This window comes from Lepus europaeus, chromosome 11 (genome assembly GCF_033115175.1).
Source record: "Lepus europaeus isolate LE1 chromosome 11, mLepTim1.pri, whole genome shotgun sequence".
Classification (NCBI taxonomy): Eukaryota; Metazoa; Chordata; class Mammalia; order Lagomorpha; family Leporidae; genus Lepus; species Lepus europaeus.
This window is the reverse complement of record NC_084837.1, coordinates 9,545,742-9,571,969: the sequence shown is the minus strand read 5'-3', so window position 1 is coordinate 9,571,969 and position 26,228 is coordinate 9,545,742. Positions and strand designations below refer to the sequence as shown.

Below are 26,228 nucleotides of genomic sequence, written 5' to 3'. Positions count from 1 at the left end.
CAGAGTTCACACAGGTGTGTGTTGTTTGCTTGTTACGTCTACAGAGGGCCGGACGGCCAAGCCCACACTTAGGAATCATGGGCTCTTGATGCCATGCTTTCTACCAAGAAAAAATAAATTTTTAAAAGATTTATGTATTTGAAAATCAGGGTTACACAGAGGAGAGAGAGAGAGATCTTCCATCCGCTGGGTCACTCCCCAAATGGCAGCAATGGCAGAAGCTGGGCCAATCCAAAGCCAGCAGCTTCTCCCGGGCCTCCCACGTCAGTGCAGGGGCCTAAGCACTTGGGCCATCTTCTGCTGCTTTCCCAGGCCATAGCAGAGAGCTGTGTGGGAAGTGGAGCAGCCGGGGCTTGAAATGGCGCCCGTACAGGATGCCGGCACTGAAGGCGGCACCTTTACCTGCTACACCACAGCACTGGCCCCGGAAGAAAATGATTTAACGCGCTTACCTTATTGCCTCTGTGATCTTGCGCTAGAGACAGGAGGAGAGAGGGTCCACGTGGCATTGGCGTGGCATTGGCGTGGCTGGCGAGGCAGGTCCGCGTGTCTGGTGCACGTGGCTCGCGTCTCTGGATGAGTTAGACCTGCTTCTCTGGGAGTCAGAGACTTGGTACAGCTTTTCGTTTGCACTCCGATGTAGGAGAGGGTTCTCCCCTGAGCCGTGCCAGGGGGTGGTGACGCAGCCGAGCCCCCATCTCGGGGGCAAGCATGTGCTGGGCTGTGCTTGTTGACCCCAGCCTTGTGCTTCTCTGGCCAGAAGCGCCATGCGCACTGAGTCAGGGCAGAGGGCTGGTGTTCTTGGCTTCCACCTCTGCTGTGTGTCACCGAGGATAACTGAGACGCCGTCAGTCACTCTAGTTTTCATAGCAACATGCGTGTTAATTATACCAGGTTCAAGTCGGATTTGATTTCCTAATGAGGGAAACTCCAGAGGGTTCGTGGAAAGAGGACCTGACAGATAAGTTTATTTTGGTGCACAAACATTTGAAATCGATGCATAATTTTTTATAATATATATTTCTATGAACTTTTTGAATTCTCCTCCTAAAAGAAGAAAATGGAGAAACTGAAAAAGATCTCCAATTCCAACAGCACAACCTAGGGCAAACTACTGTCAACATTGTTGGGTGTGTCCCTTTAGTTTTTGGTTTTTTTTTAAAGATTTATTTATTTGAAAGGCAGAGTTACACACACACACACACACAGAGAGATCTTCTGTCCACTGATTTATCTTCCAAATGGCCACAACAGCTGGGGCTGGGCCAGACTGGAGCCAGGAGCCAGGAGCTTCATCCAGGTCTCTCACTTGGATGCAGGGGCCCACGCCCTTCGCCGTCATCTGCTGCTTTCCCAGGAGCATTAGCCAGGAGCCGGGTCAGAAGTGGAGCAGCCGGGACTTGATCCGGTGCCCATATGGGATGCAGTGTCGGAGGCGGTGGATTAATGCTGCACCAATTAATTAATTAATTGATTAATGTGCTGGCCTTGGGTCTTTTATCTTTTGGCTTAAAAGAAGTTTGGACTTAGACATGAAAGCCTACTTGACTCCAGCCGCGTGTCCACGCAAGAAGGTGTTAAGATCTGTGACTACCTTCCGAGCCCTGGAAGTTCAGTCACTGCGGCTGCTTACCAAAGCTTTGGCTGGGGAGGCCCAGGGTTTGCCTGGCGGAACGGAGGCAGAAAGCCCTACCTCTGTGTCCTGGTGAGGGCGCGGATTGACCCTGTCACTGGCGCTTGCCTCTGCCTCCCCATCTGGAAGACAGGACCAGGAAGCAGGAGTGAGGCGTGCAGAGCACTCGCTCCCTCTGCTCCCTGGGGCTCCCCAGCAGCTGTGCAAGCTCGTGGGGTTGACGTTTGTCGACACATTCCCGTGAGCTCCACTGGGATGTCTCTTGGTGGGGGGACCTCAAGTCCCAGGAGGCTGAGAGCATCGGAAGCACTGGCCTAGGATCCAGGAAGCCCTTGCCTGGTCATCTGGCCACCCCTGGCTCCACAGCCCCCTGCCCCGTGTCGCAGACCCTGAGTGTTGACGGATAAATGCCATGAACACTGGTTTCTCCTCCTTTCTTGACAAGCACGCCCTGGGGTTTGGCGGGGGTTTCCAGGTTGGTGCCCTGTGCAGCTTGAGGCACTGGGAGGGTCTCGGGTCTTGGGCCCCCCTTCCCTGGTAGCCATTCATTCCCAGAAAGCATGAACAGTGGTGGGCTACAGTGGCGTGATTTCCTACGGATGCTCCGTGGCTTAATGACGAGAAATTCCCCCACAGCCTGGGATTTCCTCCAGGCTGTGTCCTGCCTTCCGAGCGTTGCCACACCCGTGTCCACAGACCAGCAGCTGCTGCGCTGCGGCAGTGGGGCCCGATCGCCTTTATGTCTGCTCCCTTGCTGGGCTTTGGGACCTGGCTGGGCGCTGCCCCAGCAAATCCTGCAAGGCAGGGGACCCTAGTACACCTTTGTGCGAGAACATTGCTACTAACTAAACAGGTCCTGTGTTTTCTAACGAGAGAGAGAAGTTGCCTGGGTCTTGGAAGGATTAAAATGCAGTTACTGGGAGGCTCGTGGCTTTGGTGTTCCCCGGTGCTGTAGGCAGGGCCGCCGGCGCCGCAGGAAGTGCTGGGGCGGCAGCTGAGGGCTGCTGGTTCAGCAGTGGCCCGGCCCGGCCCCAGCAAGCTCAGCACATTCAGCCCCCTCTCGTCTCCCACCTCTCTCCGGATCCTTTCACTTGGATGCAGTGACCCAGGCAAGGGTGGGCGGGATCCACACCACTGGAGTTCGACCAAGCGTGTGCGTGGGTGTGCACGTGTGTTGCACGCTCCTGCCAGCAAGGCTGTGCAGCCGCCTTCCACCCACCCCCTGGCCCTCCGCAGCAGCCCACACAGGCATTTTTAAACAAAACCAAAATGACAACCTCGACAGCACCGAGAAGCCAGGCTGTGTCCTGTGCTGTTTTCCGTTCCTCCTAGCAGCCGGTGTTGTTGGTTTATGATGTCCACGTGCAACAGAATCATCTCATGGGCAAATAGCTTCTGATTTATTTCTTTTTTTTTAAATTTTATTTTAAATTCTTCAGCCTTGGCCTACACATTGCACGTTTCCAAATAAAAACAGACGCGTGGTGTGGTACCCGGGCTCGGTGCAGGCATGGAAGCTGAACTGTGGGCCCGGGCCCAGAGCGGCATCCCCGCAGAGCCTCCTCTGTGCCTGGCCCAGGGGACCAGCAAGGAGGCAGTGCCCTGGGTGGGGCTGAGCTCTGCACCAGTTTGGTTTTGATGTCAGCAAGGGGAGGTTGATTCAGCTCTTTGGGTGCAGGGTCACCCTTAACGAAACCGTTTGTCCTGCCCTGCCTGCCAGTGCCTTCCGCCCTGAGGGACCTTGGACAAGTCAGCCGCAGCAGGGCAGCTGGGCAGCGTCTGTGATGGACAAGGGTGGCCCTGCTCAGCCGCCACAGCCCCTCCCAGGGCTGGTCCAGCTGGGTGTCGTTTCCACCTGCCGTTCCCAGCCACTGCAGCACGGCTCCACGCCCAGGGGGCCCAAGATCACTCTGCACTGCTCTGCCCTCACAGCGGGGAGCACAAGCCTCCTCCTCCAGCGCCTCCTTGTCCCCCCACCCAGTTGTGTGTCTCACAGGACTGTTGAGGGGCTGCTCTCAGAGGGGTCAGAGGGCACCAGTACCAGGAGGGCAGAGGGCAGGTGTCCAGGGCCCCAGGTGAGACCCGTCCTGGGGGGCCTGGGTGATAAGGGTTCTCCGTCCAGGGTGCAAGGTGGATAGAAGTGTGCAGATTGTGCGGGCAGTACGGGGCCCGCAGTGTGGCCTCCAGAAGTCAGGCGGAAGGGGAGGGGAGGGTTTTGTCCTTCCTGCCCTGCTGTGCCCACCGCCCAGCGCCCCTCCCCCAACAGATGCTGCTCACACCCCCTTCAGTCCCAGAGCCTTCTTCCCTGCAGCCCCCTCCCCTCCTGCAGTGCCATCCGTGTGTCCCCTTCTGTGTCCCCATGTGTGTGCCTCGTCCTGCTAACACCTCTCTCTGCCCCGCCTTCCTGCTGAAGCAGGCTGTCTGGCCATGCATTCTCTCTCAGGGTGAGTGTGTGGAGAGGAGGAAGCTGGCCTGGGGGCTCATCCTGTGCTGGTGAGTCCCGTGTTCTCTCTGCTCCCCCGGGTCCTGGTTGCATGCTCTTACGGCTCCTGAGCATCTTCCAGAGCCTCCTGCACATCCTTCACCAGCTGCTGTTCGCGAGCTAGAGCCAAGCTGGTACCCCAGGGGCATCTGAGAGCATCGATCCTCACAGGGCCAGGTCTAGACTGAGGCAAAAGTGCCCAGGTGCAGAATTCGAGGAGGCTCTGCTGGGGGTGTGCAGGTGCTCAGAAGAGCAAGGGCCTCCCTTAGCTTTGCACAGGTGACCGCTTGCCGGGGTGGCCTCACCTGTTCCCAGCCTTGGCCATTGAAGCTGCACAGATCCGGCTTAGGATCCCAGGTCCCAGGGCGAATCTGGTGACAATGAGAAAGTTACCTTTCCTCTCTGCACCTGTTCCCGTGTCTCCTCCATCATGGAAGATGGGATTCAAAGTTTATTTGGTGGGAAAAATTTCTTTAATCCATGTGTTGATTTTTCATAATATACGCTTCCCATATACATGGCTTTCCAAGTTTTTTGCCTCAAAATAAACTTTTCTTTTAATCCTACATTGCATGAACTCTTGAAGTGTCCTGTGTGTGGACCGCTCAGCGGCCCACCTGACACGTTGGATGCTTGACAGTTGTCTGTGGTTAGCATCGTGGTTATTGCTGGGTGAACACAAACCTGCAGGCTTGCCGGTCCCGCCATGGCCAGCCGGTCCCACCTGCCCCACTCCAGGTCCCACGTGACGCTGACCACACAGCCTTTCCGCCCACGTTCTGAAGAGGGTGTGTTTTATGTCTCTGCTGTAGGGATCGCGTACCTGGGAGGCGTGTGCAGCGCTAAGAGGAAGTGCGTGCTTGCCGAAGACAATGGCCTCAACTTGGCGTTCACCATTGCGCACGAGCTGGGCCACAAGTAAGTATGAGACCCCGGGCCGCTCTGTATCTTTGGATTCCTTTCTGAACACGCTTTTTCCCTTGGATTCTGTACGTTCTGCGAGCCAGGCTCCCAGCCCCGCTGAGCAGGCTGACCCTGAGGGTTGACGTGTTAATCTGATGCGCCTGGCTGCCCTTGAGGCCAGCTCAGTGAGGGGAAGAGGACTTTCTCAGAGTGGCTCACTTAGTTCTGTTCCCCTGCATGATCTCGGACGCACGCTAAAGTGTGTCTTCGTGTGCGGGGTTTGTCTTTGCGTGACTGGCTTTCTAGCTTCGTTTCAGCCAGTTTCGAGCCAAGTCCAACCTCCTGAGTAGAGCTCATTCTGTTTGCACACAGAAATGCTTCTGTTTAGGGTGAAGTAACCAGAGAACCTTGGGGCTCCAAGGTGCCTTTTCAGGCAGAAGCCGAGGCCACCTCCGTGTCTTTCAGGTGAAGAAGCAAACGGGTGAGTGACTGTCCTTCACCCACAGGGCAGCTCAGGTGGCAGGAAGACAGCTGTCAATCAAACTGTGGTCCTAGGGTTTACTCTTTTTCCAAAGTAAGTGTCTGTGTTCTGTTTCTCGGCACGAATGTCTGTTACATAACTACTTAGAGACCTCAAAGAGAGCGTGCGGAACAGTGGGAAATGCATATTGGATCGGATGGAGCAGAGTAAGGTGGAAATCTAGTTCCCAGAGAAAAGGAATCCCGTGAGATTTCCTTCCCACCTGCCGCAGGGAGGGCCCAGGTTGGCCGAGGCCTCTGCAGCTGTCAAGTCGGTGCCTAGGGAGCAGCCGAAGCAACCGTCTGCCTCGAGCCTCAGCCACATGCATGGCTTTGCTTTTGTAGTTGTGAGGTCTGGTGCCATCGTAATGTCTCCTATTTCCATAGCGAGTTTGGTCTTTGGCTTTGCACCTGTTCAGTGTCGTGGTGTGGGTGCAGAGTGGCAGTCGCGTTTGCGTGTGAGTTTCTCTGCATCACCCGAGGGGATCCCGCGCTAGCCACCTGGGGGCTGGCGAGGCAAGATGCGCAGTTGGCTCTGATTACAATTCTTTCATCTTGACGGGATTTTTAAAATGCTGTTGGGCATCCCACATCTGAATGTCTGAAATCTGAAATGCTTCAAAACATCGACGTGTTCGAGTGCTGGCATGACACCACAAATGGAAAATTCCACACCTGACCCGATGGGATAGGTCACAGGCAAAATGCAGGTCACTAGAAATAGTGTATGAAGCCACCTTCATCTACACGTATAAGATGTGTGTATAAAACATACGTGAGCGTCACATTTAGACTTGGGTCCTGGTCCACAGATACCTCATGTATGTGCAGGTTTTCTAAAATATGAAATTTGAAATGTTTAAGCATTTTGGATAAGAGGTGCTCCACCTGTATTGGTACAACACCTTGCCCAAACTGTTTTTTAAAATTAAATGCACTAAAATTTGTACTGATAGCACTGAGTTGTTAAAAAATCTGTACTGAGTGATTTTCTGGGGAAAAAAAAGCATTAAACCAAATGGCTTTGGCAAACATCTTCCTGTGCCAGAGGCCACGGCCAGCCCGTGGCAGTGCCCCGTAACTAACCACCCACCTCTGGCTGGGACAATGCAGAGCTGTCAACACAGTTCCCAGCATCCAGCTCGTTAGGGACCTTTGGTCAGTTTTAAATATGAGTCCTTCAAAAAGTTCATGGGAAAAAATGGCATTCAAAGCTATGATTTTATTTTGTTGTAAAAAAAAAAGTTATTGAGACCCATGCATAGTTTTTCCATAACGCACATTGAAGCCCCCTTGTGGGAAGACCTGAGCTACAGTCATGGGAACTGCGGTCTTTCGTGGCAGCGCTCAGCACCGCGGCACACGTGGGAGGGCTGTGTGCAGGTGTGTGGGGCACTCGTGGGCTGCACGGAGGTCTCTCCTGGGATGGTCACAGCCCCGAGGGCTGTTTGTCCCAGGTGAGCTGCTTGGCTGTAACACCGGCGCGGTGTAGCACAGGGAGCTGCAAAGATGAATGGTTAGATTGAGTTGCGCTGCTGTACCCTCCAGCCAAAGGCTGTTTAGACTTTCTTGGAGAGCTCTTTATAGCTTCTGTAGAACTTTAATTGCCCACAGAAACAGACAGGCATTGTTCATCAAAGCCAACAATCGCACCAGCATTTGGCTCTCCCACTGCTTGGTTTGCCCTTAGAAGTCTGTTGTCTGTGGTTCTTTGTAAGTGCCGGGAAGCCCTATCTTGTCCGCCCACCAGCCCCGTGGTCACCTGGGCTCGGAGCAGTGACCCAGACCACGTGGACCACTTGTAAAGGCCAAGACAGGCCCTGTCGGGGGAGCCCTGGGCCACTCTGCCTCACATGCAGGAGACCTGGAAGCCACTCCAGGTGTAGGAGCGCAGTGGAGCACTTAGGGGACGTTAGGAAGTTCCCCCACTGGTCCGGAGAAGGGGAAGCATCCCGGGGTGGGTGCGTGCCTTTGCCCAGGGGCACCGGCAGGTGCGGCTCTGCTGCTGCTCACCGGAGGTGCTCAGAAGGTTCAGGGTGAGCAGCCACTGTGAGGCCCAGGTGTCGGGAGGAAAATCAGTTTGGATGAGCTGCATGTATCATTTGTCAAACTCCGAGTCACAGGAGCGGACATGATTCTGGCTACCTCAGGTCACTCAATCGTGTGCTGGCGTCGTATCGCCATCCTGCTCCTCTCTCTGGGGTCTCTCTGTGTGCATAGTTTTCATTTTCAGTGGTTCCAACATCACGTGTTTGGTGCTGGTAACTGGCGCCAGTCCAAGTTCTAAGTTAGAAGCTAAATCTTAAGATGTTAATTCAATTGTAAGTTATATTTTTACAGTGTATTTATAAAGTGCTATAATTGTAAATTATGAAGTCAGTGGAAAATTTTTGCCACGGTCACGTCGATACTGCTGCCTTGTGTGTGAATCCGTAATGTGCTAATGATGTTTCCGGCCCGTCAGAGCTCTTGTTCACTGTACACCTGCTGTGTGCCAAGCACCGTGTTAGGTGCTGTGCCACCATTGTGTTATTGAGTCAGTCTTCGGAGTAGATAGTGTTTAGCTTTTACGTCATAGAGTAGGAAGCAAGTGTTGCTTGTTACTTATTTCTTATTTTTGACTTGATGTTTTCAGTTTACATTGTAGTCAAAGGCATAATTAATGCTCCACTAAATAAAGAATTCAACAAGTAAAAAGATCATAGTTCACTGGGGATATAGGCATGGGCTGTAAAGAATAATCAAATTTCATTCATACACAGTAAATTTTAAGACAATCATGGGTCACTAAAACTAGAGTAGTATGCCATTCTTAACAGTGTGACAAAGATTTAAAGCAAAGTTTGACAAAATACTATATTTGCAGCAAAACTGATACACACAAGTGTTGCTTTTTAAATTTGTTTTTTAAATTTCAGCTCTCTTATTTATAAGAGAGAACATTCTGTGTCTGGTTGTTTTTCACTCAACTTGGTGTCCTCTGCTGGCAGCCATTGTGGCACAAATGATAGAGTTTCACACTTTTTGTAGCTGAATAATTTCCCCTTGTGTGTATACACCACACTGTCCATTTGTCCGATGATGGACACTTTGGTTGATTCCATGTGTGGCTGTTGTGAACCGTGCTGCTGTGAACAAGGTCGTGCAGGTGTCACTCTGATACAATGTGTTCCTGTCTTTTGGGTGTGTACCCGGTAGTAGGATTGCTGGATCTTATAGCAAGTCTATTTTGAGTTTTTAAAGAACTCGCCACAGTGTTTTCCACAGTGGCTGCACTAATTTACATTCCTACCAACACTGGAAAAGTGTTTCCCTTTCTCCATATGCTTGCTAGCATTTGGTACTCTTGTGTTTTGGATAACAGCCATTCTGACGGGAGTGAGGTGATACTTCATTGTGGTTCTGATTTCTGTTTCCCTGATGGCTGGTATGTGGAACATTTCTTCGTATATTTGTTGGTCATTTATGTTTCTTTTGAGAGCAGTCTCTTGAGGTCCTTGGCCCATTTCTTAACTGGATTTGTTGTTTTTTTTTTTATTTCTTGGAGTTTGATTTGCTGATATATCCTGGATATTTGAAAAAAAAAAGATTTTTATTTATTTGAAAGGCACAGATACAGAGAGAGAGGGAAAGATAAAGAGGTCTTCCATCCACTTGTTCACTCCCCAAATGGCTACAACAGCCAGGCCTGTGCCAGGCTGAAGCCAGAAGCCAGGAGCTTCTTCTGGATCTTCCACGTGGGTGCAGGGACCCTAGGACTTGGCCAGCTTCCACTGCTTTCCCAGGTGCATTAGCAGGGAGCAGGATCAGAAGCATAACAGGTGGGACTTGAACCGGTACCCATGTGGGATGCGGGCAATGCAGGCAGTGGCTTTGCCCACTACACCACCGTGCCAGCCCCTATATCCTGGATGTTAATCTTTGTCAGATAGATAACCTGCAAATAGTTTTCCCCATTATGTTGGCTGTCTCTTCACTCTATTTTTTTAAAAGACTTATTTATTTGAAAGATGGAGTTACAGAGGCAGAAATAGAGAGCAAGGTCTTTCATTCACTGGTTCACTCTCTAAATGGCTGCAACGGCTGGAGCTGGGCTGGTCTGAAGCCAGGAGCTTCTTCTGAGTCTCCCACGTGGGTGCAGAGGCCCAAGGACTTGGGCCATCCTCCAGTGCTTTCCTAGGCCATAACAGAGAGCTGGATTGGAAGTGGAGCAGCTGGGACTCAAACCGGTGCCCATATGGGATGCGGGCACTGCAGGCAGCAGCCTACCTACTATGCCGCAACGCCACCCCCTCTTTACTGTGTTGATTGTTTCCTTTGCTATGTAGAAGCTTCTAAGTTTGATATTGTCTAGTTTTGCTTTGGGGAGCTTATCCAAGAAATTGTCCCCTACACCAGTGTCTTGGAATATTTCCCCTACATTTTCTTCCAGTAACTTCATAGTCTCAGGACTTAAATTGAGGCCTTTGATCCATCTTGAGTTGATTTTTCTATATGGTAAGAGGTATGGATCTAATTTCATTCTACATTTGTATATGTCCAGTTCTGCCTTTATGATCTCTACTCAGCATGACTTGGGATCACTTCTTTGACAACAAATGTACAATATAGGCCCATTAAAGTAAGGATCCAAAACGAGAGATGGGGAAATAAAACAGAGAGCTTGCCTTTTATCTAGGAACCCAGGTGGCTTCTGTTTAAGGGCAGTAAATGCTGTGGCATGGAGGTTCCTGGCAGGCTTCACGCTGCAGGAAAAGCAAACAGCGTTCTGATGCTGTGCCCTGACAGAGTGTAGGCGGGCGAGGACTCCCATCTCGAGCTCCACGGGAGCCGGAGGCTTTGCAAGTCCTGGCGCCCATCCTGGTGAGAACCTGGGTGCTCTGTGTCTGCCGGGCAGGGGCTGACTGTGGGTGGCAGCTGTCCTGACCACAGCTTTGAGCTGCTTCAGTGAGCACCTGGCACCTGGGCTGCCGGGTTGGGAGGCAGCACCACGCTACCTCTTGGCTCACCTGCAGAATGGAGACATTGGTGGTGTGAGTTTGTTTCTCTTAGAATGCCCTCTGCTTTTGAGGCTCATCTCTGGCCGTGAGAAGGACAGTCCCTGTGAAGGCTGGAAGCTCAAGTTCATGCTGACCGCCTGTGAGACAAAGCAAGAGCAAAATCAAAGGGAAACCTTCCCAGGTCGAGGGGGTTTGCTGGTGACTTGAGAGCGACATTCAGTTGTAATTTGTCTGCTACTGGTGACAGTTTGGAAGTTACGTCTTAAGAGAGGAAGCAAACGGATCTCTCAAAGTTGGTGAGGCCGCCTTTCGTCTTGAGAGGTGGGACTAACAGCACAGCTCGCCCAGGGGAGGCTCATGGTTCCTGGTGCGGGGACACCAGGACGGCACGGAGCGAGTCTCCCCTGGAAAAGCCAGAACCCTGTGCTCGCAGGCGCGGCTCAACCCGGAGAGGCTGGGGCTCCTCGGCAGCATCTAAGGGCAGGGTCAGGGTCGTCTGGACCGGGTGACTGAAAACAGGAGGGGTAGAGTTAGTGCACTCCCAGCACCTGCTCAGAGCAAAGAGGAGGTCCCTATCTTTGTGTAGAGAAACAGGAGACTTTCCAGCTTTGCCGTTTCCATTTTTAGCTGAAAGACCAAGACAGAGAATCTTCCACACTCGCATTCACTCCCCAGGCACCCACAACAGGCGGGGCTGCGCCAGACCAAAGCCAGGAGCCCAGAGCTCGGTCAGGTCCCCGATGTGGGTGTCAGGGACCCACGTACATGAGCCATCGCGGCCTCCCAGGGTGTGCATCAGCCAGAAGCTGGATCAGACGCAGAGCCAGGCTGCGAGCCCAGGCAATCTGATGTGGGTTGTGGGCCTCTTAACTGCTGCACCGAACCCACATTCCCGCCCATTTGCTATTCTGGCGGGGTAGGCTCCATCTCTGACTTTGAAAAACACGGGTCACAGAAGCGCAGGACTGGGTCTAAACCATGTCTGAGCAGAGCCGGCTGAGGGAGTGTAGGGGACGTGTAGCTGTGCTGAGCCGTAGGGGATGTGTGGCTGTGCCGAGCCGTAGGGGACGTGTAGCTGTGCCGCGCCATAGGGGACGTGTGGCTGTGCCGAGCCGTAGGGGACGTGTGGCTGTGCCAAGGCCACTGCTCACCTGGGTGGTTAAACCACCTCTCTGGAGGGAGGAGACTGAGGGGAGCTCTGCGGGAGGCTCCTGTGCACCCCCTGTGAGAAACCCAGCAGAGCTGACGTCCTGAGGCTCTCTTTGGCCACCTTCTTGCTTCTGTCCCTTGTCCCCTCTCCCCTGTTGCCCTGGGCCTCCTTCCTGGCTGAGGTCATCAGGACGCTCAGCCCTCTCTCGTTCACCCCGAGTTCCAAATGTGCACTTGGCCACTCCTGAATGCTCCACCTGCCCGACGCGCTCATGGCCATAAGCTTAGTCCTGCTGCCTCTCATCCAGCCCCTCGCCAGAGACACAGGACCTAAGTGGTGCAGGGACAGGAGCCTGGGAGCAGAAGCCTGGATACAGGAAGTAGAGGCATGGGTGGGGCCTGTAGGAATCTCACCTGGCAGGGCAGGGCCAGATACTGAATACTGGGGGCCACGGGAGAGGAACCTGGGCTGTGGCTTTGAGATGCAGATGCACTGACTAAGAGTGGTGCTTGCCCAAAAAGCAGCCACATGGCTGCCCGCAGACAGACAAAGCCATGCATGGACCTGGTCACAGACATGTGAGCTCAGACCTGGGCTCTCAGACCTGCACAGTCGCCCCGCCCTCTGGGGCTGCCCGCCTCTTCTGTAAGCACCATCCTGGCAGGTGCACCCAGGGGGAGTGTGGAAGCTTGAGCAGAGGCGAACGTGATTGCCTTGCTCTCTCCTGCAGGTGGGATGGGACGGCTGGTGTCCTCCAATAAGGACATCTGTCATAGCCAGACCAGTCACCCTGGGTGCTTCCGGCTAGGATGTGACACTGCAGAGGTGAGCTGAGGACTGTGGACATCCTGGGGATGTCCTGTTGACCCTCTGCCCATGTACATGCTCACCTGGTTGCAGCTCAGAAGGTAGAAGATTCCCATCTCTGGAAGCATGGCTCATGGGTGGGGTCAGGCCAGGGTAGGAGCAGGGGGCAGAGGAGCCAGCCTTGTAGGAGAAAATGTTTCCAGAATTGGAATTGCCATGGTGGGGGCATGGAGGCCAGCTGTGATGCAGACGTGTAGACCGTGGGATGCTTGTTGGTGATCCCCGTGAGACAGCTGCCTGGATAGGGTCGCTCCCTGCAGACCCCAGTGGGCGGGGGCCACCCTTGCCTGAGTGTCTGGCTGGGGAGTTCCATCAGGCAAGCCTGGCACAGGTCTCAGCCGTGCTGGCCTCACCAGGGAGGTACTGCGCAGAGAGACTTCCTGGAAATGCTGTTGCCATGTGGAGACCCTGGGGATGCAGGGGCCATGTTTTCCTTCCAGTAGGAATTGGGGGCTCGGCCTTCCTGGGGGATCAGGAAAGGGGGTGCCTTGGGTCTTGCTGCACAGCAGGACTTCCGGATGGTTCCTCTCTGGCTCCCAGGGTCTGTACAGCCTGCCCTCCCAATGGAGGGGTGCGTGGGGCTGCTGGCGCTGCTCGTGGGCTCTCAGGTTTCCTGCGGAGGGGCTGGGAGTGACTGCTGAGGACGAACTCCTTGGGCCCCGTACCAAGGCCGTGTATCCTGGGGCTGGTGTGGGGGGCAGTGGGTAAGGCCGCCACCTGTGAAGCTGGCAGCCCATAAGGGCGTAAGTTCCTGTTCCAGCTGCTCCACCTCTGGCCCAGCTCCCTGCTAATGTACCTGGGAAGGCAGCAGAAGATGGCCCAAGTGCTTGGGCCCCTGTACTCACGTGGGAGACCCGGATGGAGTTCCAGGCTCCTGACTGCCCTGGTCCAGCCTGGCTGTTGCAGCCATTTGGGGAGTGGCTCCAGCTCTGTCTCTCTAATCCTGATTTTCAAATAAATGAATAAATCTTTAAAAAGCCACGTGTGCAATCGCTGGGTGTGGCCTTCCCAGGTTGTGTGAAACACGCACCCCTCCTTGCCTTTTATTTATGGATTTGTCTGTTCCTACAAGTTTGCTGCCCAGAACCCCAGAGTTGTTTTTTGGTAGCTGATGCACCCCGCTGAGCCCAGGCTCAGACCTACAGGCCCTGCACTGTCCCTTGTCCCTCCCCCTTCTCCTCCTCCCTGCTCCACACACAGGGCCCGGGGAGTGTCCCAACGCCCTCCCCACGGCGGCGGCTGGAACTGGGGATGCTGTTTTGAGCAGAGGGTCCCAGCTGTTGGCCGCCCTTTGCTGCCCCTAGCAGTGATCTGTCGTCCGCACCACAGGGGCTGCCGGGGGCTGTCTGGCCCTCTTCTGGAGTCTTCCGGTTGATGCGCAGTCCTTGGTGAGAACATGACTTCCAGTTGTCTGGAAAGTCTCAAGCCTCTGTCCTTACGAGGACCTTGACCTCAGCCCTCCCAGATGGGAACAGCCCAGGCCCCGTGCCCGGCTCCTAGGCAGGGGAACACAAACAGACGGAAAGCCATTAAAAGCTCGTCAGCGTGCAGGCAGATGCCGCTGCACCTGTGCCGAGCGGCGCCCCAGCAGCGGTTGGCGGGATGGGAAACGCAGCTGCCACGAGGCCTCCCCTGCCCCCCCGGAGTGCCCTCGTGGTTGGGAAGAGGGCCGCACAGGCCGGGCTGGTGAGCGCGTCCCCCCAGGAGTGCTCGGCGCCTGATTATGGGGCGGATCGTGCTGGCCTGCAGGGAGGGCGTCCAGGACGGCCCTGTGAGGCCGGGGTTGCGGGGGGCCCTGCGTTTGGCTGAAGAACGGGCTGAGTCTTCCCAGACTCGCCTGCAGTCAGACAGCCCCGATCTGCTCGTTGGAGTCCGCGGCTCTGGCAGCTTCCACCGAAGTGGCTTTTTCCTGGTTCTCGGAGCTGGAAGGGACCTCCAGAGCGATCCAAGTGTCGTTCTGCAGGTGGTGAGTCATGTCGCTTCCCACGGCTCCCAGTGGCCGAGGGCCGACTCAGACCCGAGCCTCAGGCTGCAGACACTCCCATTCCCACAGGTGAACAGGGCCCAGGCCATGGCTGAGCCCTCCCCAGGGGCACCCCCTGCTGCTGGGTGCTCGTAACTCTTCCCAGAAAGGTGCCTCCTGCTCCCGCACTGTGGACGGTGGCAAAGGCTCTCTCTCCAGGGTCTGTGCCCATGTTCCCCCACACAGCCACTGCGCATCCGCTCTCCACTGCAGTGGGAGATTCTCACCCCGGGGGCCTTGCCGTGGGTTCCGTCGGTGGCACACTGGGGTAGGCCCTCTTTGTGCAGGTCTGTTTGAGGACACCAAGGTCAGACGGCCACAGGGGTCTGGGGGGGGGGGGACCCAGAGGTCACGCACTGGGTTCCTGACAGAGCAGAGCATGGGGGTCGCCGGGGGTGTGGACCTGGGATGGCCTCTCTTAGGAAGAAACATAGATGATCAGATGCTCATTGGATGGGGGAGGTGGCAGGTTCCTCAGTGAGTCACAGGAAGCCTTGAAAACACGACGTCTCTGAAGCGTGGCCACACTGCGTGGTGTGGAGCGGGGGCCTGTGTGCCCCTGACTCCCCGGCGCCTGCTGCAGGCTGTCCCGGGAACCAAGGCAGAGCGGGAAGAAGGCAGGGTGGCTGGTTTGGAGCTGAGCCGGCAGAAGCTTCTGGTTGTAAGGTTCCTGGTGATGCTGCGGCGTGAGGCAGACAGCTGCCGGCAGAAGCTGCGTGTGGCCTCACTCAGGCGCCGGAACCCACACTGTGCCTTGGCCACGGCCTCCTCGGCTTATGACTGGCTGGGCTGAGAGAAGGCCAGGGCAGAGCCCAGGGTCTTCAGAAGTGGACGTTGGCAGCAGCGTCCCCACACAGAGGGTGTGGCTGAGGCAGCAGGCCCCCTTGCCGTGGGAGAGTTTCAGACGCACTGAGGACCGAGTGACCAGACCCCGGATGACCAAAAGTCGCATGAGGCCGGCTGCTGCCCAGAGGAGCCTCCGGCCAGCTGCAGAAGCGTCAGCTGCTTCAGTCGGTGACACCAGTGCACCTGCAGGTGGCCCTGCTGGTGGCTGTGCAGGGGGCGGGTGCCTTGGATGAATTAAGGGCCCCTTCGTCTCCATGGCACCGGCTCTGCACCTCCCCACCCAGGGGTGTCAGGAACTGTCCCAGCAGCAGGAAGACATTCGCGATGAAGAAGGGGGCTGCCTGGTCCCCCAGACCTTGGCTTCCTTGGCTCAGCTCCCGACCCTGCCTTCTCCCCCTGCAGTTGAACTGTCCGTCCTCACTGGACAGGGTCTCCTCAACACCCCCATCCAGGCCCAGGTCAGAGTGAGGAAGCCCCACCCCTGCTGCTGCCCAGGTAGCAAACTCCACAGGACGCCCCGCACCTGCCGTCCAGGGCACAGTGTGGGCCCCAGGGCATCCGTGTCACCTGGGAGCCTGCGCAGAGGGCGAGGACCCAAGGCCTACCTGGATGTCCCTGCGCATGTGAGCTCTTGAAAAGACCCCCGAGGCACCTCCACGAAGCCCCCCTGCTTCCAGCCACAGGTACATCCAGAGCCGTGCGGCCGCCTGGAGTCCGTCTGAGCCGTGCGTCGTTTCCACCCTGACGTGGACGTTGCACTTGCCCTATGGGTGGTGTGTGCAGCACTCAGCCTCGGGGTGCAGAGCAGCCAGCCAGCAGGGCTTGTTGGAGGCTGCTGCTGGGGTCACACGGGCTGTGCTGTTTCCTGTTTACGTTCGTGTGTTTTTAGGTAGAGGCCGTGTATTCTAAGGTTACCGTGGGAAGTGTAGTGGACGTGTCATGGTAGCACAGCCCTCTGTCATCAGGAGTTGCGTCCATGCGTGGTTGTGCTTGCTGCACTTTGGTGTGGCTGACCGTGTGCTAGGTGTCCACACCAGGTCACCAGCAGCAGCCTGTGTGGTGCCTTGCCGTCCGTGACGTCCCCAGCAAGGGGAACCTTTCAGCTCCGTCGTATACGCCGTCTGTTGGTGACTGAATTAGTTATTCGGTGGCTTGGCTGTCACTGGTGACGTTTAGGAGAAAAGCTGCTTTTTTTTTTAGAGGGTGGGACAGTTTGTAGCTTTCTCATCCTGGTTTTGGAACCTCCTCTGTGGCCCCTTATCTTCCTTACCCCCTCGCCTCCTGTGCAGTGTCGGCAGCCTCCCGGGGTCTTGGGCTGGCTCCCGGGGTCTTGGGCTGCCTTCTGGAGTTGGATACGCAGTCTCCATTCCACTTCCCCTGCAGCAGGGAAGCCAGTGTCTTTGTAGGTGTGGTTGGAGCAGTCACCACTGATCCTACCTGTCAGCAACACCCTGGTCTAGTCTAAACATTGAACTTGACGCATCATCGAATCGGGTAAATATTTGACCAAACCCTAGCCGGCAGCGCGCTGGCCAGTCAGAATGTGGGTGGTCTGGGAATTGGGGGTCTTGCAAATAGAGGATGTGTGGGGGCCACAGAACTGCGGAAGCACTGGACAAAAACAGTCCGTGCTCCCCAGTAGTCCCCAGCGTGGGGGCTTCGAGCTGCCAGCCAGCAGACTCTGGGCCAGTGACCTGGGGCGTGAAATGCTGGCACCGTCTTCCCCTCTGGGCGTCCCATCCACTTTGCTTGTCCATCTGGAGGTAGAAGCTGACACTCGGGCTTCTCCCGTCCTCACTGCCGGTGGCACCGTGTAAACAGTCGGTCTCGTGGCTGCCTCGCTGGGGACGCTCCAGACCTGGAAGGTCGGTGTGTCGCATTGTCTTTCGGATCTGATACGAAAGGCAGCTGCTTCCTTTTCCACAGTGGGTGCACTGTTGCCCATGGTCTGGAAGACCAGTGCAGCCTCCACGCTGTGTGGAAGCATCGGTAACCTGGCGGATTAGTGTGAACCCTGACATCCAAGGTGGTCGCCGCAGCACTCACAGAATTGTGTGCCCTGAGACCACCTGGTGTTACTCTCCATGGGCCTTGCCATGCACATAGCAACTGCTGCAAGAATTATAATACAACTCATGGGGCTGGCGCTGTGCCGCAGCGGGTTAACGTCCTGGCCTGAAATGCCGACATCCCATATGGGCGCTGGTTCGAGTCCTGGCCACCCCACTTCTGATCCAGCTCTCTGCTATGGCCTGGAAAAGCAGTAGAGGATGGCCCAAGTGCTTTGGCCCCTGCACGCACATGGAAGACCTGGAAGAGGCTCCTGGCTTCAGATCAGCGCAGCTCTGGCTGTTGCAGCCAATTGGGGAGTGGACCATCGGATGGAAGACCTCTCTCTCCCTCTCTATGTAACTCTGACTTTCAGATAAACATTTCCTTGTGAAACAAGGCTCAAGAATGGGCTCCCAGAGCCATCACGTTTTCAGACGTGGGATTTCCAGAGGGCGACAGAGATGCCCGATTGGCCCGTGGAAGAGCCAAAGCCTCATGGCCACGCCTTCTCCCCGAAGGGCCGAGCTCCACTGAAAGGTAGACCCTGCCCTTGCCGGTGGGCGTGCTCATGGCCGCCTCAGTGGCCCAGTGGGTCTCACCTGGTTCTCATACACCCCGAGGTTGCACAGGGCACCAGGTCCAGTGGGAACTGAACTAGATAACCAAAGGGGTGGTCCGAGAGCCGTCAGTCGCTTCCCATGGATCGAGCTCTTTTGACCCAGATTGGAAGAACTTTGCAAGCCAGTGTGCAGCATGGACCATCATGCAGGAGCATTGAAGAGAAAGCGAGCAGCCTGAAGACAGAAAACAGGCAAATGCTGTCGGGAGAGAGAGAAGAGAGAAGACGGCGTACGTCCTGTGCTCGCGCTGTGAGCATCATTGGGAAGACAGAGTCCAGAACGGCTCAGCCAGCTGGATCATGAGCTCCCGGGAGTGCAGGAGAGAGCAGCTGAACATCCAGAGGGTCGCGAGTGTGCGTGCCGCCCCCGGGGAGGCCAGGAGGCCTGGGGCGGAGCAGCGCTGCACTGAGAGGCGTTTGTAGCCGCTGGGTGCTTGTTGGACAGACGAGCCCCTGGGAGAGATGCTTCCTGTCTGCCTTGACGCTCCCTGGGGGACGTTTAGTTGGGGTCTGGCTGGAGAGGAGCCGCATGTCCCTTTAGACATTGCAGTGGCGCAAGGACGAGCAGGAGGTGGTGTGCACTTCGCTGCCATCCTCTCCTGTAGTGATGGCAGCACTGTTGTTTTATGGGACCCAGTGATACCCCCGGGTCAGCCTCAGACCCTCCTGACTGCTCTTTGTTAACACCGAGGGCCGTGCACTGACTGTGTGCCATGCAGCTTCCCTGACTCGTTTAATGTGGGTCTCTGAGTCCCACATCAGTTCGATGGGGCGTGGTGTAGACGGGGTGGTGGAAATGCAGCCTAATGGTGGGTGGTGTGCTTAAAAAGATCCCAGTGTCTCCCAGCACCCGTGCCTGTCCCTCCTTCCCTAACAGACATCACTAATTGATCCCAGCACCCCATGCCACCGAGTGCCGGCTCAGCAGCTTCCTAACTCTGCAGGCAGCCAGGGCCAGTGGCACAAGGAGGAAGCTGGGCCGCCTTCCTGTGTGCAGTGTGAGGTCAGTTGCAGGCTCACAAAAGCAGTGCATTCGCAGCTTGTCTCCGGGAAGCAGGAGGCAGGGGTGGCTGTGCTGTGCCCTGCAGGGTGGCTGTGTGGTGCCCTTCAGGGGCCTGTGCTGAGCCCGGGCCGTGTGCTGCGTCCAGGCCTTGAGCAGCCAGGTGGACGGCCACATGCCAGGGAAGGGGCCGGTGCAGGAAGCACCTGGGAGATTGGGGTCTCTTCATCTGGGGGAGGCGTGCAGGCCACTCGGGCCCCTGATGGTCACGCTGGGGACTTCAGGGCAGCGGGGGTCTTGCACAGCCTGGGAGGCAGAGAGGGAGGTTTCGTCTCAGCAGGAGGTTGTGTCCCCCTAGGGGGAGCTCTTTGGAAATGCAAGGGGCGGTGCTATGCTGGTCTCCTTGGCCTCCCTGGGTGTTTGCACAGGGCTGGTCCCCACTGTTCTGGGGCTTGAACTGGGGATTGCTGGCGGGGCTGATTTCCCGTCTCGCTTCAGACCCCCCTGACTGCTGGGTGTAGGGGAACGGGAGTCCAGGGCCTGGGCAGCGCATGCATTGGGCTCCCAGGTACGGAGGCCACGCTTGCAGCTCGTGGGCGGTGCTGCACCCAGCAGTGTGTGTGTGTGGGGGGTTTCCACAGTTTCCCCCAGCAGTTTGTAGCATTTTATGTGCATTAGTTCCCGTCAGCCCCCGGCCATCCCACAAGGTAAGGACAGTCGGCCCTCCGTATCCAGGGGTTCTGTGTCCACAGGCTCAGCTGAGCACCGTCACGAATACTCAGAACCCTGGTGTCTGACCATGACCAGACTCTTCCTGTTCAGTGTAACGTGGTGTGTGCGCGTGTGGTCACTCAGAGGTCACCTAACCTGTATGGGAGACACGGCTTTTACACCGTATGGGGTGTGGTCACCCAGGGATGATCTGACCTGTATGGGAGACTGTGCACAGGTGGTGTGCAAACAGCCCACCACCTTGTATGGGGACTTGAGCAACTGTGGATTCGGGTGTCCTCAGTCCCCCACAGATTCCCGAGACAGACCACCGTCCTGTCATTCTCCCTGGTCTACAGGCAAGGAATCTCAGGCCCAGAGGAGTTAAGCGACAGCCACAGCCCCAACAGCTTGGCGGTGGTGGAATCGGCTGGGCGTGACACTGCTAAGCCCTGGGTGTGTGGCCTGTGGCTCCAGTGTTAGCCTGCAGGGAGCTTTCCTGTGTGTTGTTGCACTTGAGAAATTGGTCATTGCCTAATGGTGTTGTGCATCTGGGAAGTGGGAGGTCTGTACGAGGCTGTTTGTTGTAGGGTGTACTGTTTGAAGCTTTACCTGCTATAGCATTGTGGTGTAGCAGGTAACACTGCCTCCTACGGCACCAGCATTCCACGTAGGCACTGCTCCACTTCTGATCCAGCTCCCTGCTAACGGCATGGGGAAAGCAGTAGAAGATGGTCCAAGTTTTTGGGCCTCTGCCACCCACGTGGGAGACCCAGAAGAAGCTCCTGGCTTTGGCCTGGCCCAGTGCTGGCCATTGCAGCCATCTGGAAAATAAACCGGCAGGTGGAAGACTCTCCCTCTCTCTCTCTCTCTCTCTCTCTCTCTCTCGCTCACTCTCTCTTTTTCACCCTCTCTCTCTCTTTCCCTCTCCCCCTTATCTCTCTGTAACTCTGACTTTCAAATAAATAATATTTTAAAAGAAGAAGAAATGGACTGGGGTAGGCATTTGCCTGGTGGTAAAATGCCAGGGTGTGATGCCTGCAGCCCCTACCACAGTGCTTAGGTTTGGATCCCAGCTCCACGTCCAATGTCAGCCCCCAGCTAACACACACCCTGGGAGGCAGCAGTGACGTCTCAGTAGTTCAGTCCCCGCTGCCCCTGTAGTAGACCTGGGTTGAGTTCCTGGCTCCTGGCTTCAGCCTGGCCCAGTCCTGGCTGTTATGGGTGTTTGCGGGAGTGAACCAGAAATGGTTCTGTCTTTTTCTCGAATACTTCCTAAGAAGAAAAAATAGATTAATTGAAAACTATGAATTAACAAAGCAGCCAAGATGAAGTAGATGACCTGAGTCTATCAAAGAAATTGAACTTGTAGTCTCTAGGCTAAGATGGAGAATTTTACCAAACATCCGGAGAACAACACTAATTTCATGCACTCTCCTCCAAAAAGTAGAAAAGCAAGAAACACTTCCCAATTCAATTTATGAGGCCTGCATTGCTCTGATACCCAAACTAGCCAAGGACAGAAAAAAAAAAGAAAGGTATGGACCAATGTCTCACATGAAAACTCCTCAAATTTTAGAAAATTGAGTCCAATAATTTGTAAGGCTTCTGCGTATCCAAATATCAATGATTATAATACATCAGTCAACCATAGCAACAAGCTAACGAAGGAAAAGCACATTAATTCATGTAGGAAAAGCATTGGTTAATACATCTGACTTCTTTCATGATAAAAATATGCGATCCACTGCATCTACAAGACAGCCTTATAGTGAATGGTCGAAGACTCAGCTTTCTACGTTACAGGAACAAAAATACCTACATGTTGGGGCTGGCATTGTGGCACATCAGGTGAAGCTTCCACTGCCGGCAACAGTTGCCATGCCACATGAGCGCCAATTTGAGTCTCAGCTGCTCCACTTCCAAGGCAGCTCCCTGCTAATGGGCCTGGGAAAGCAGCAGAAGACGGCCCAAGTCCCTGGGCCTCTGCATCCACGTGGGAGACCTGGATGGAGTTCCTGTTCCTGTCTTCAGCCTGGCCCAGGCCTGGCTGCTGTGGCCATTTGGAGTGTAAACCAGTGGATGGAAAATTCCTGTGTCTGCCTCTCCCTCTCCCTCTGTAGCTCTGCCTTTCAAGTAGATAAATAAGCTTTAAAAATATGCCTAAGTATTAATCTGACAAAGCATATACAGGCTGTATCCAGTGAAAATCACAGAATACTGATGAAATAAAGACCTGGATACTTGCAGAGTCGTAGTCTCAGATTAAGGACTTAGTAAAGATATCCATTCCCCTAGACAGATCTGTAGGTTTAATGTAATTCCTGTCAAAATGTCAGCAAGGTGTTTTTAGTCAAGGACGAGCTTATTCTAAAATGTATGGGGGATGGGGAAGGCCCTAGAATAGCCAACAGCCAAGGGAAAATTAAGAATAAAGTGAGCTGAGTCGTTCTCCTTACCGTGTATCCGCAGGGCACCTGCAGAAGGATGGCTCGGTGGCACAGAGAACACAGAGTTGCATCCACACAGATATGTCCAATTCACTTTAGACAAAGATACAAAAATAATTCAGTGCAAGCTATTCAGGAGCCTTCTCAATCAATATTGCCGGAACAATCAGGTGTTCATAGGCATAAATAAATAAGTAAATTCCTGATCTCAACTTCCTACCTTTATCCAAAATTTAACTCAGAGTGGGTTATGGACTTTTTTTTAAAAAAAAAATTATTTACTTATTTGAAGAGTTACACAGAGAGAGGAGAGGCAGAGAGAGCGAGAGAGGGCTTCCATCCGCTGGCTCACTCCCCAGTTGGCCGCAATGGCCAGAGCCGAGACAATCCAAAGCCAGGAGCCAGGAGCTTCCTCTGGGCCTCCCACATGGATGCAGGGACCCAGTGACTTGGGCCATCTTCTGCTGCTTTCCCAGGCCATAGCAGAGAGCTGGACTGGAAGAGGAGCAGCCGGGACTAGAACCGGTACCTAAATGGGATGCTGGCACTGCAGGCGGTGGCGTTACCCGCCTGGGGCACCCAGATGCCACACTGGAGTGCCTGATTCACATCCAATCCAGCTGCCTGCCAAGCATCCTGGGTGGCAGGAGATGATGGCCCACGTGTGTGGGTCCCTGCAGGCACGTGGCAGACAGGGACGGCCTTCTGGGTTCCTGACTTCGGCCTGGCCAGCCCTGGCTGCGGCAGACATTTAGGGAGTGAACCCACAGGAGGAGGATCAGCTCTCCTGTCCTTACTGTCACTGGGCCTCTCTGGCAGGTGGAGATAAATAACTAGACATTTTTAAAAGTGCTGCAGTGTCCTCCCAGAGCACACAGTGGGACAGAGTGCAGTACATGCACACCAAGGAATCGACTTGGCAGCAGAATGAGTGGATTGTGGGTGCGCACAGTGAGTGGAATGGACCTCAAGGACACGCAGCAGCTTTGTGTGATCTTACTCACGTACCGCCCAGGAGGTAGCAGTCCAGGAGCTGGAGGACAGAGCGGGGTCGCCAGGGAGTGAGGAGGGGGTCTCGGTGGCTGTCCCCCTGCCCCCACGTGGGACAGCAGTGCACAGGACTCTGCACACACACGGCCAGTGCCTGTGTACCCGGGGAAACCAGGCGTGGTCCGTGGGTCATGTCAACCTCTTGATTTGGACGCCGTACTACAGTTAGCGCCAGGTGTTCCCATCGGGGGAACTGGCCGAAGGCCATACACAGAAGCAACCCGTGTTTCTTTTGACTTCCTGTGAATTTATAAATATTTCCAGGTTAAAACTGAAAAGACAAAGGGAAGAGCTAACACCTTTACCGTCTTTTAAAAATTAGGGCGCACCTCCTAGCAATTAAATCATGATTTCTACCCGTGGGGTGGGCACCTGTGTTTTCTACTCCTTGGGTGCTTCCTGCGTGCAGCCGTATTTGTGAACTTCGGCCCGACGTTGTTAGTGGCTGCCAGCCGCCTCTCCCCCCTCCCCCTCCTCCCTCTCCTCCCCTCCTTCCTCCCCTCCCTCTCCCCCTCCCCTTTCTCTCCCCCTCTCCCCTTGCTCCCCTCCCCCTCCCGAGAGGCACTAACAGGCCCCTGCTCTCTGCTGGGCAGTCTGAAGCACTCGGGCGCTTTCCAGCCATCACCCCGTTTGAGGTCCATGGTTGCTGCCCCCCTGAGCCCCCGCAGCTGTGGATCTGCCGGACACAGACTGGGGAAGCGTGGAACAAGCAGGGCTTCCTCGCCCTCACACAGCGGGCCTCGCCGCCTCCTGCACAGGGGCCGAGACGTCCTGGCTTCCGGGGCCTTCCTCCCACAGTGGAGGAGAAAGCGACCTTGGGGTGGAACCGTGTGGCTGGTGCTTCCCACGCGCTCTGCTTCCTCGGCGAGGATGGGGTGAGCTGGCGTGGGAGAGCCTCCCACCTGGAGGCAGCCTCTGTGGCTTGCCCACACGTCTGTGCCGAGCGGTATGGGCCCGTCGATCCAGAGTGTCTGGACACGGGAGACGGGGCGCAAGGGCCGCTATCTTACTTGGGTGCCAGGTTAATCCATTTCACAATTTCTTGTGCTCTAAAAGGAAAAGCTTCGGCTGCCAAAAGTGAATGTTTCTACGCTGGCGACATTGCAAGGCCTGACTGTCACAGGGCTGGAGGGCGAGGTGGAGGAGGGGCTCGCGGGGCTGCCACATTGCCGGGGGAGGGGACGGGGCACCAGTTGTGCAAACAAAGATGTGGCTTCGAGCTGCACCAGCGCTGACGTGATGGGAAGGCTGGAGTGGGCCAGAGGCTTCACCGGGCTGAGAAGTGACAAAGGGACCAGGGGGTAGAGGTGACCGAGCCACGTGAGTGTCCCTGAGGTTCCCGGCTTCATCACGCCCTGAGCCTGTCCCTGCTGCCCTATGCCTCAGTTTCCCTTCCTGCAGTGAGGGTTGAGGTCCGGTCTTACTTTTCTGACACGGGGATTCTCTTGGCGATTTCAGAGTGGGAGGCTGGGGAACCACGGTATTTGTGGGTGCACAAGCTCCACACCGCCTTCCGTTCAGTGTGGTCTCCCCGACGTCCCACTGGAGGGGAAGAGAAGGCCTGTGGCTGTGGGCAGTGGCCCGGGGCAGGGACAGAAGGCTGTGCCCTTGAAGCTGTCCTTGCAGACCGGTTAGCCACTGCTCTGTCCGGGCTGCCAGATTGGCACCAATCTCTTCTGCACAAACAAGCCAAACAGACACTGAAATAGAGGCCAATGTCAAGTTCTTTTCAGAAAAGGAACAGGGACAGCTTCGTAGCCTTGCTGTTCCTGATCCCGGGTTCACTCTGTGGACTTGCATCCCATGTGAGCTGCGGTGCGTGTGCCTGGAAGGTGAGGGGCCATGGGCAGCAGCTGTAGGGGCTTCACTTGGGGAGACAGGGGACGGGCGGCCGTCCTCTGGCGCTTCCTCCCCTGGGGCGGCACGTCCTGGGAGATACGGAACCGCCGGCCTGTGCTTTATCAGCCCCGGGAGGCTTTCTCCCGGAACACCTTTTCCTTTTACCTCGTGGTGGAGATGTGGAGGGAGGGCCTCCTTGCCTGTTTTAATAACCCATTATCAACTACAAAGCCACCGCTAGTAAAAATATCAATTATGGCTTATGCAAGACTTGGCAATGCTTGAAACCACATTCCACGCTCTTAACACGAGCGCTGCTTGAGCCAAGAAGCAGAGAGGGTTTGAGGACAAGTTGTGTACACAGTCATTAAGTCGGCGAAGGAATATATTTTTATCCTGTAAATTGGATGCCAGCTAAGCAGTAGTGATTACTGTAAGGAGCTATAATTTATACGAGGGGAAGTGAAGATTGTTTTAAAGATAAAAAGTATTGCTTAAGAAGAGCCTTGGGGGAAAAAAAAAAAAAAACAACACAAAAAGACATACCGGAGTCAAAGCTCCCAAAGGCTCAACAGTAAGGAGATTTGAAAAGCAAACCCTTTAGGCTGGGGAAATGAGTCCTTGGAGCACCAGGAAGTGTTGCAGAGGGTCACATGCGACGGTGTGGAGGTGGGTGACAGGTGGCACTTTCTGCCATGGTAAGATGCTGTTGCGTGGTGACGCGGGGCTGGCAGAGTCTGGTCGGCCAGAGCAGTCCCTGTTGCTCGGCGACCCCCATCACTCGGCAACATGAACACGCGGCCATGTTCGCCGTTGCAGCAGCGTGACCACAGGTGCTGCCTGTACCTGTGCCTGCTCTCCCCAGGCTCCACCGTCACAGCAGATCATGCACACGAGCCATTCGGGTCTTGTGTTTTGGGTGTGCCCTCCCTGATTTCATCTGAGAATCGAGACTGTGGGCAGACATAAAGAGCAGGCAGGATTTTGACTTTGACAGATCGATCCTCTGACTATGGCCTTGGCCAAGACCCCTGCTGGTGATTATGCACACAGTCTCCTGAGGCCCTGGGCACAAAGGGAGAGA

The 26,228-nt window shown here is 55.3% G+C and overlaps 1 protein-coding gene across 1 annotated transcript in view; it reads left to right on the top strand.

Moving 5' to 3' along the window:
- ADAMTS17 (ADAM metallopeptidase with thrombospondin type 1 motif 17) overlaps positions 1 to 26,228 on the top strand; it is a 266,125-nt gene that overhangs the window by 102,422 nt on the left and 137,475 nt on the right. Inside the window, exon 8 of the mRNA XM_062204548.1 lies at positions 4,928 to 5,033. Within this exon, the coding sequence (XP_062060532.1) occupies positions 4,928 to 5,033 (106 nt within the window). The remainder of the gene's footprint in view (positions 1 to 4,927; positions 5,034 to 26,228) is intronic.